We start from the raw sequence: 10,913 nt of genomic DNA on the forward strand, positions 1-10,913 counted from the left end.
ATGTTTGAGAGGGTAAACAATATAATTTTGTTTTTACATTTATATCAATGTATAGAAATTATATCCGCATGCAATGCCAATGTAAAAAAATATTGAACCTTTGATAAGAATGAATCTACAAATATAGTGAATATGAACTAATCTAACCCTCCCCACCCATCCCAAACAAATGAATTAATTTCATCAACTCAATTAGAATTTGGCTTTAAAAAGTCAATTACAATTTAAATACGTGAAATCATATATCATAAATCAAACCTAATGAAATCTAACCCATATTAAGCACGTACGTATGTATTTTTGGAGTCGTGTCAAGTTCTCGATTGATATATTTTCCGTATTCAAAGTTTTGACTACAAACCTGATTTGTTCATTTCTTCATTCTTGGAGTTGTTCTACTAATCTGTTACTAATATCGCGTACTGCTTGTTTCGTTATTCATTATTCTTTCTGATTTCCTTCATCTGTTTGGACTTCGCTGTTATCATCGAACATTCTTTTCACCATATTATCAAACAATCTCTAGGTATTCCCTTGCTCTGAAGATGTTTTGTACTATTTCTCATTTTAGAACAATAGATTTCATGCGAACTCTTTCGGATATTTTTCCAATTTGTATCAATTTTTTAAAATTGAAAAATGAAAGTTTTTTGTTATTAGATTTTATTTGTGATAACAGTGACTAAATTTTAGATTGGTTTGTGATTTAGGTCTTTTGTCTTACTTTTTTTTTTGTAAGAATTTTCATTTTTTTCCAAATTTTAAAATTTTTATGAAGTCTTTTTTTTAAAAAAATAAAAGACCCAAATATTTAACCCAAACTACTAAAGCTTACTTCGATTGGTTTAGTTTGAGTTGATCACCAAAAAACTTAAATTGAAAGCAATTTTAATGAGTTTTTTTAAAAGGAATTTTAATTAGTTTAAACGTGCATCTCCTCTGAACTCAAACTCAAACTCACCCCTAATATAAATGATATACTAAAATAAACTCCTAAACTAATTCTTAAAAAACTTTAACAAGAAGCACATTAGTAGTCGTCAGATTATAAAATTCTATCGTGATTTTAAATTATATTAATTTTATATTTAATATTTAAGAACTAATATAATACTGTATATATCTATAATTCTTAAAATCATAATTTAATATATCCGTGTTAAAATTTAGAAACGAATTTGAAAAATTCAAATATTATTAAGAACGAACAGAGGATAACAAAAAAAGATCATGGTTTTTAGGTACTGATGGGACTGGTTTTAAGCAGAGGGAGATCACAATTAATTAATTAAGCTGTTCTGTAGATTCTAATCAACATTTTACTTGAAATCGTAAGAGGCATCATTTATGTGTCATTGAAAACAAATGAGTGACAGGTGCCACCATTTGCCTCGTTTCACTTTTTTTAATCCATCCATTCCCAAACGATGACAACCAATTGACAAGAAATATCAACCATCACCTTGGGATGATAGCATTAGACATTGTGCTTAGCTCTCATTATTATTTCTAATAATTTATGGGTTTGAACTCCATCAATTTTTTTATAGTATTATAATTTAGTAATATGTTACTATATTAGTAAATATTATGATCAAATTTAGTAATAGTATAATTTGTGTTAAAAAGAATATGCATCAACAATATATTGAAAATTATCCGTAATCAATTATATCCTATTTCTTGTGTAGGCTGCTCCTGCTCCATGGCATTGGCCTCTAGTCTCTACCATTGATTCCTTGATGTTAACGTCTAAAAGATCAACATTTTATTCCAGGAAGCACCCCATGTTCATGTGAGTACTAATAAATTATGCCACTTAGAAGTGTCTATTCGAGAAGACCCCTAATGTAGCCCACTTAATGAAGCCCCATTAACGTTAAAAGCAACATTAGCACATGCACATGTCACTGATATGCAATCTGCTCATATTACAAGCATAATTGCCAATTAATAAACTAATAAAAAGAGATTCCAGGTCTTATTCATTGCACCAAATCTGAATCTGATTGATTATCAATCTCATAAACTCAATTGCCACAATCAGTGAAATTCTGCCCATTACTTTTCAACACAATTCTTTCTTGTTCACACATATCTGACTGATTTTCTTTTTGGGGTGAACCAATCTGAGTGTGATTTTATTGTACCATATACAGGAGATGTTACATGTTAGAGACTAGGAAAAACAATAAACCAATAAAAAAAATACGGTGAATATAATTTTTAAGATATTTACTATAAAAAAATTAATAAATTTATCATATATTATTGTTGAGTAAAAGGGTTATAAATTGGTAGTGTAAAAAGTTTTATACGATTATCTAATTATAACTTATTATATATGATAAATTTATTGATTTTTAAAACAATTATCTTAAAATAATTTATGATTGGATAATAATATAAAATTGATTCTCGTGTGACTGTGCATAAAAATTAAACTTATTGTTATTTGTGATTAGACAAAAACATTACAGGGTAACTTAAACTGTTTTATTTTCTCAGAAAATTTTGTGCTGATTTTTATATATATGTTATTCTATATTTATCAATTTTTTTCACCACAAACATCTTATATTATTAATAAGGTGAAGAGATGAATACTAACAATACAGTTTCTAATATTTTTGTTTATTATTAACCAAAATTTATTAGAAATTGTAGTATTATATATGAATAGAACTCATTAAATGAGAGATAAAACCTATCAGTGTTTGTTTGTGTTTTTTTAATAAAATTTTGTCAATGATAAAAGTATACCAAGGAATATATTGTTAGCAGTTTTAAATAGGAGAATTTGTTCTTGTGTAAAGTTGAATAAGATGTAATCAGGGGGTAGGGCAAAAAACTTGTATGTGACTACGTACGTATCTAGTCAAGTTTGGTGGGCAAAATATAAAAAATAATAGAAAAATGAAAAGAAAAGATGACGGGAGATAGAGTATCAAACAGTTATTATTACAAATTGACTTTAACTCTATGGAAGAAAGTTCTACGGCAAGTTGCCATCTTTATTCTTGTTAATTAAATTTTAAGTTTGATCAATTCAATTATTCAAAACTATTATTCACATTATATTATTTTATACTATTTTGTACAGGCTCAGGCTCACTGAGGATAAGATAGGATATGACACATGAACAGGATAAAAATAAAATAAATTTAAATTATTTTAATGTTTGATGTACTCGGATATGATCAAATTTAAAAAATATTATTTCATCAAAATTACCTACAATTTAATTTTTTTTTATAAACTATGAATTTTTTTTATAAATTATTTATGCAGTTAATTTTATAATTATAAATAAATTATATATGATTTTTAAAAGAGTCAAATATTTTATTTTAAGAAATATTTGAATAACAACTATTTAATTTTTAATATTTTAATTTAAATTTATGTGTTAAAATTATTTTATATATATATATATATATATATATATATATATATAAAAGATAATTTGCTAATTTAAAAAGTATAATATATATTGTATAAATTAATATGGAAAATGCTTATTATTACGAAAGACATTTCGTACGAAATGCACGAATGACGTGCAAGTGAGTTTTTACTCTCTCCCCTCCGTTAATGTTGTTCTGTCCCTGTCCCTACGTTTTCATCACTTATCTTTTTCAGCAGTACCGAACCCAGAACCCAGAACCCAGGCATTCAACAATAGTTCAATCATTATTTGCATTGAAGTATTACTGTCAGCAATCCACCAACCCAAGCATGGATAAATTCAGAAGATATCCTTTCATGGATAATCTTATGTTTTTAAGTTCCTCAAACCTTTGTTTCAATTCGTCTGATGATTGATTATTACATAATTATCTTTGTCTTTTTTAGTCTTTTGCATGATCATATACACAACAAATTGAGGGAATTCATCCAGATTAACTAAAGAAAACTTTGCAACAAATTATGATGATTGGGCGATAGGTTGCAGAGGGGTCAAAACAGTGGCTAAGGCAAAATATTGCGGAGGTGTTAAAAATACAGCGCGTGACAAAAAAAAGTCACTCGTTCGTGCATTTCGTGCGGACCGGTTTCGTAATATATAACACTGAATTAATATATTACTTTATTTAGTTACTATATTCATATAATACATATATATATATATATATATATATATATATTATAAATTAATTTATTATTTTATCAACTGATATAAGTTGTAACCACTTATATTTTTTAATTAATCTTAGTTACTAAACAGTTTCTACATATTTCTTTTTAGAATAAAAAATGAGAGATATTTAATTTTATCATAAAAGCATAAAAGATGTGAAAGGTAAGTGATGAAAATAATTTAACTAAAATCCATCTCTTCTTCTTGCTTGTGGGAAATAAATAGGAGTCAGCTATCTCATCACCCATTCCATCACAGATATCAACCATGCGATATAATTGGGGATTTAATGAGCTTTATCTTATTTTCACATTGCATTATTTTTGGAGCTTTAGTCTCATCAGCTAATGATTCAGTGAATAATGTGTGTTGCCATCTTATTGGTGTATCAATGTCTGTTGTGTGTTAACTGCTAAGAGTCTCGGGGCTTTTGTAGAGTAGGCAAATTTTCTGCATTGGAACCTAAATTGGTAACTCTACCATTATTAGACTAGCCGAAGTTTTGATAGCTTTTGTGTCTCAGAATGAGTTGACAAGTGTTGCATAACATCATGTTATCAAAGTCAAAAAGCATCATGTTATCACTCAATGGAAAAAAAAATTTGCATGATTCTCCATCCATCAATCGTGGACCTTTATCCAGAGTAAAATGAAAATTAATGAAATTTTAAATAAAATTTCATTTTCCCTCAATTGGTGTTTGGATAAGAGATTTTAAAATTTTAAAGAATTTAAAACATAAAATTTAATTACTTTAATTATTGTTTTAAAAAAAATAGATAAAATAATTTATATGTCTTATATTTCAATTTTTTATTTGGATAAAGTAATTTAATTTTCATATACAAACTTTACTTTTAGGCATTTATTTATAAATTGATAGCTTTTATTATTTATAGAAACATAAATTGATAGAAAGGGAGATGGACGAGACAGAGAGAAACAAAGGGAAGGAAAAAAAAAAAAAAGTCGAAGTTTCGAGATTATAGTGCTCACATTGGAATCAAGAAAAGAGTTATCTCATTTTAGGCGTTATTTTGAAATTCCTTCATCTTGCTATAAAAATATCCCCTATGAAATTCTCATAATTTTAAATTTATTTGAACTTAATATCCAAAAAAACCCTCACTTTGATGTAGAGTATTTTAAATTTAATTTTCCTTCTTAAAATTCCCCACCCAAACATAATTAATATTTTAGCCTATACATTGCATACGATAGATATATCTTTGTACATAATAATAAGTTTAATTATAATTCATAGTAAATAAGCATTTTAAATATATAAACTATAAGACCTTTTCAAATAATTGTTATTAAAATAGTGATATAACTGAATAGTTTTTTAATGTACATTAAAGGTATATCTATATGTAAAAAAAAAAATATCTCGACCGAGCCGAAACTAGTTTCATTTAAAAGGGTAGAGTTGCAGTGAAAAAAAAGGGGTAGAGATTTTCTAGACAAGCTTTACCTATTATATAATACAAAATAATTTATGTCGATGATGATTTTTTTCTTCTTACGAAAGTATTGTTGTAACCACGGAGTTATTGAGTTTTTTACAATATAAAAATATAAACTCCCCACCACATAATCAACCCATAAAATAGTTATTTTTTACAATAATTTTAGACATGAATTTTTGTTATATTATAATTGATGTAAAAAAATTCATTTTTATATTAATTATGGTGACAATCAATGTTAAAAATATATTTTTTAAATTGTACTAAAATATACAACTTTTTTTTATACATAACATATCACATAACTATACTTTCGGTCTTTTATGGCCAATTCAAACACTATAAAATAGAACTACACTTTGACATACCAATTCACATAAATAAAAACATTTGTTTTATATATATATATATATATATATATAATCATTTATTTGTATATAAGCTCAAACAATTGAGATAGTCAATTTGTAGATAACTACTTTCATGCTCTAAATTGTGAATTCACAAAACTAATACACCTACATTTATACACTATGACAACCTAATTAGAGGAAAGTGATAACGGCTATTAATGAACGAAAATGTCAAACATTTCCTTACGTCATGAAGTTCTAGAAAAACGTTTCCAGAATTATGTTAGCACAACGCCGGAATACTTTTTCTGAAAAGCAATATGCATCCCAAAAATGGTTTTCGAGAACTATTGCAATGCTTGGGAGGTTCATAATTAAAAAAAGAAAAAAAAAGAAGGGGACCAGCCATAGGGTAGGGTTGGTGTGATGGGTAGGATTGGGTTGGAAATTTGGTGTCGATCTCACCATGGTTCGACACATGCGAGGAAGGTGCCTGTTGCGTTTATGAGCGTGAAGGGTATTTGTGTCTGTTCAGGTCTTTTGAGGGTGCAGAAAGCAAAACAGGGAGTAATTGCGGCAAGGTCCATGCTACAAAGGTGCTCCTAAATTACTTGCACTTTACTATCTATAACACTCAATTCAATAAATACACCCAATTTACCCTTGCTTATATCAATAAACCAAATTACCCTTCCTTTTTATTCCTTTTTTTCTCAAATAATTATCATTTTGTTTTACCCCCTTTATTCTTCAAAGAATTTTATTTCCCTATATTCTTACGCAAATTCTTTTTCAGAAATGTGATTCCTTTTTGTTTCATTCTTTGTTCATTAAATCCCTTTTGTTCTTCCGTAAACATCATTCCCCTTCATCCCTCTCTCTCTCTCTCTTCCATATTTATATTCTGAAAACATGTACCTATTCTAAAAAGTAACTTTTTAGAACTATATTCTAGTGCATAGTTTCATAAATTACTTTCTGCAATAGATATATGTTTCTAGGAATTAATTTTTGGTAACATTAAAAGAAGCCACACACAGTATTGATGAGGTGAATACCCAACATAGTGACATACCTTCTAATAAAGAAATGTTCATAGTGACTTGTTCATGAAAACACAAACATAGTATCTTCCAACTAATGATATTACCTATAGGATTGATAGAATACACAAACCTCATATTGATGGGAAAACACATAATATTAACATTGAGTTTGATGAAATGCAACGTATTTAATTTAGGAAATGAAACTATTATAAAATTTTATTATTTTTTATAGAGAAGAAAAGAGTGTGGAAAAATTAAATTTAAAGGTTTTAGAGAATAATGGAGATAATATGCAAAATTAAGATGGAAGTACAAAACTAAGGTTCCAATAATGATGAAAATGGATGATATAAAAATAAAGTTTAAAGAGTAATGAATACGGATAAAAAAAAATATAATTTTATTATTTTTATACAAAATATTTTTAGTAATCAAAATTATATAAAAGAAAAATAGGTGTACTTAATAATGTGGAGATGTCAATTGTAAAAGCCATTACTTGAATTTCAATACTAAGGCCGAAAAAGAATAGGCACGGGTCTTTTAATGTATTTGGGCCAAAAGCCTGATTCCAACAAAGATTGCCCGGAAAGAAAAATACCAAGATAAGTGATAATATTTTCTTTGAAGAAAAAAAAAATAGTATTTTCTGAAATTTGGAAAGAATCATTCTTATTATTAAATAAAAGTAAATATAAATAACTTGGATGGATAAAATATTAAAGTAATTTATACTTTTAATCATGTTTAATTTAAGAATAGGACTAAGGTTATTTAGTCTTACTGATTGAAAACTGCCTCCTTAAACTAACCCTAGCAAATTTTTTTCCATCAAAGGTTTTCAATTGAGCCCGAAATTCCCAAAATGCCTCGCCTTCTGATGGCAAGGTGTTTCTTTTGATCTTTTGAAAAGAAAAATCTTTTTCTTTTTTGTTTACTTTCCTCTCGTTTTTTATATATATACATTTATTTACTACATTTTTTTTTTCTTTTTCCACTTAGATATTTGATCATACTTAGTCTCTCAGTATATACAGTATCTTAAATTTGCAGACATTAATGAATGTTGAAAGCTTCCTTGTCTGGGCGCGTGTTGCTAAGAAGATTAACAACATTGACATGGTCGTGTCCATGTAGAGCGAGCATGCTGTTTGGAACTAAAGTCAATGCTCACGCCATTGCTATGCTTATAACATTCACACGCCAACAACACTCACTTCCCATTCACTTCACCGTTACCTCCTTCCACCGCCTCAAGTCTCCACCCAATCTTCACGAAGCCAGAACGTTGCACGCTCTTCTTCTCGTTTTGGGTTTCTTTCAACCCACGTGTCCTCATTCATCATCCTTTGCTTCCCAACTTGTCAATGTCTATGTCAACTTTGGTTCCCTCCAACACGCGTTTCTCACCTTCCGTGCACTGCCTCACAAACCCATCATTGCTTGGAACGCCATACTCAGAGGTCTGGTTGCTGTTGGCCACTTCACCAAAGCCATTCACTTTTATCACTCCATGCTCCAACATGGTGTGACACCTGATAACTACACATACCCTCTTGTCCTCAAGGCTTGTTCTTCCTTGCATGCACTGCAATTAGGAAGATGGGTTCATGAGACCATGCACGGTAAAACAAAGGCTAATGTTTACGTTCAGTGTGCTGTGATTGACATGTTTGCTAAGTGTGGAAGCGTTGAGGATGCACGTAGGATGTTTGAGGAAATGCCGGATAGAGACTTGGCCTCGTGGACTGCCTTGATATGTGGGACCATGTGGAATGGTGAGTGTCTTGAAGCACTTTTGCTATTCAGAAAGATGAGATCGGAAGGTCTGATGCCTGATTCGGTGATTGTGGCGTCTATCTTACCGGCATGTGGAAGATTGGAGGCTGTGAAATTGGGGATGGCGTTGCAGGTCTGTGCCGTGAGGAGTGGCTTTGAGAGTGATTTGTATGTCTCCAATGCTGTGATAGACATGTACTGTAAATGCGGTGACCCACTTGAGGCCCATCGCGTGTTTAGTCACATGGTTTATAGCGATGTAGTTTCTTGGAGTACCTTGATTGCTGGCTACTCACAAAACTGCCTATACCAAGAGAGTTATAAACTGTATATTGGAATGATAAATGTGGGTTTAGCAACAAATGCGATTGTTGCCACGAGCGTTCTTCCTGCTTTGGGAAAACTCGAGTTGTTGAAACAAGGGAAGGAGATGCACAACTTTGTTCTTAAAGAAGGACTCATGTCTGATGTTGTTGTAGGAAGTGCATTGATTGTTATGTATGCTAATTGTGGGTCTATCAAGGAAGCAGAGTCAATATTTGAGTGCACGTCAGATAAGGATATCATGGTGTGGAATTCAATGATAGTAGGGTATAATTTAGTTGGTGACTTTGAGTCAGCATTCTTTACTTTCAGAAGAATTTGGGGAGCTGAACATAGGCCAAATTTCATTACTGTAGTAAGTATCCTTCCTATATGCACCCAAATGGGAGCTCTTAGACAGGGAAAGGAAATCCATGGTTATGTGACCAAGAGCGGTCTAGGATTAAATGTTTCTGTGGGAAACTCTCTAATAGACATGTACAGCAAATGCGGATTTCTAGAACTCGGAGAGAAGGTCTTTAAACAGATGATGGTAAGGAATGTCACAACATATAACACTATGATCTCGGCCTGTGGATCTCATGGCCAGGGTGAAAAAGGTTTGGCATTTTATGAGCAAATGAAGGAGGAAGGAAATAGACCAAACAAAGTCACTTTTATTTCACTGTTATCTGCATGTAGTCATGCAGGTCTCCTTGATAGAGGGTGGTTGTTGTATAATTCAATGATTAATGATTATGGAATTGAGCCAAATATGGAACACTACTCGTGCATGGTGGATCTCATTGGTAGAGCAGGAGATCTTGATGGTGCATACAAGTTCATCACAAGGATGCCTATGACACCAGATGCCAATGTCTTTGGGAGCTTACTAGGTGCTTGTCGACTTCACAACAAAGTGGAACTGACTGAGCTTCTTGCAGAGCGTATTTTACAATTGAAAGCTGATGATTCAGGCCACTATGTTCTTTTGTCAAATTTATATGCCTCTGGGAAAAGATGGGAAGACATGTCAAAGGTGAGAAGCATGATAAAAGATAAAGGGTTGGAGAAAAAACCAGGAAGTAGCTGGATTCAGGTGGGTCACTGCATTTATGTTTTCCATGCTACCAGTGCCTTTCATCCTGCGTTTGCAAAGATTGAGGAGACTCTGAATAGCTTATTGTTAGTGATGAAAAGTGAAGACTATATGTTAACCAACGTTAATGATAAACTTTTAACGTGAAGTGAATATGATATCCTCAAATATTGCCATTGAATGTTTACAGTATTAACTAGTAAGTGATAGAATCTTTGGTGATTTAAGTTGAAGTTGTTAAATAGCCAATACGATGAAGTGTTGCATTCAACCTAAGTACTTTCTCTTCTCATTTCCATGTAGCACTGAACCGGGGTTGGATGGCTAACTAATGGGTTAATAGCAATTTTAAATATGGATATCATGTTTAATATACCATATTAGTTCTGAAAATGTTGAAAAAACAATAGGCCAGTTTATGTTTAACAAAAGTTCGTTACAAGGGGTCCAGTTTTTCTTTTCTTTTTTCATCGCATACTTTTTGAGGCCGTGGATGTGGTACGCTAATAGGACCAACGTGGTCTTAGGCCCACCTTCATAGTAAATTTGTTACTATTATAAAGACCCAACTAAATACACAAATGTATATAAAGACTTATTAGGTGGCAGATAGATGTAACACGAGTTTTAGAAAACTAGTAACGTGGTCAAGTCATTATCAGGACTCAACAAGTCTTTCAACTAGCATAATATGTAATTAAATGTGATTGATTTTGGAT

The 10,913-nt window shown here is 30.7% G+C and overlaps 1 protein-coding gene across 1 annotated transcript; it reads left to right on the plus strand.

The window, feature by feature from the left end:
- The first annotated feature begins 7,809 nt into the window (after positions 1–7,809).
- Positions 7,810–10,587, plus strand: LOC100782735 (putative pentatricopeptide repeat-containing protein At3g01580). Its single transcript, XM_003519675.5, has 2 exons — positions 7,810–7,901; positions 8,067–10,587. Exon 2 carries the CDS (start codon positions 8,077–8,079, stop codon positions 10,339–10,341), a length of 2,265 nt encoding a protein of 754 aa, XP_003519723.2. The 5' UTR covers positions 7,810–7,901; positions 8,067–8,076; the 3' UTR covers positions 10,342–10,587.
- Positions 10,588–10,913: the final 326 nt, after the last annotated feature.

This window comes from Glycine max, chromosome 2 (genome assembly GCF_000004515.6).
Source record: "Glycine max cultivar Williams 82 chromosome 2, Glycine_max_v4.0, whole genome shotgun sequence".
Lineage (NCBI taxonomy): Eukaryota > Viridiplantae > Streptophyta > Magnoliopsida > Fabales > Fabaceae > Glycine > Glycine max.

Bases quoted from the DNA above. Each gene is read 5' to 3' on its own strand.
- LOC100782735 (XM_003519675.5), top strand. From the start codon at position 8,077: ATGTTGAAAGCTTCCTTGTCTGGGCGCGTGTTGCTAAGAAGATTAACA.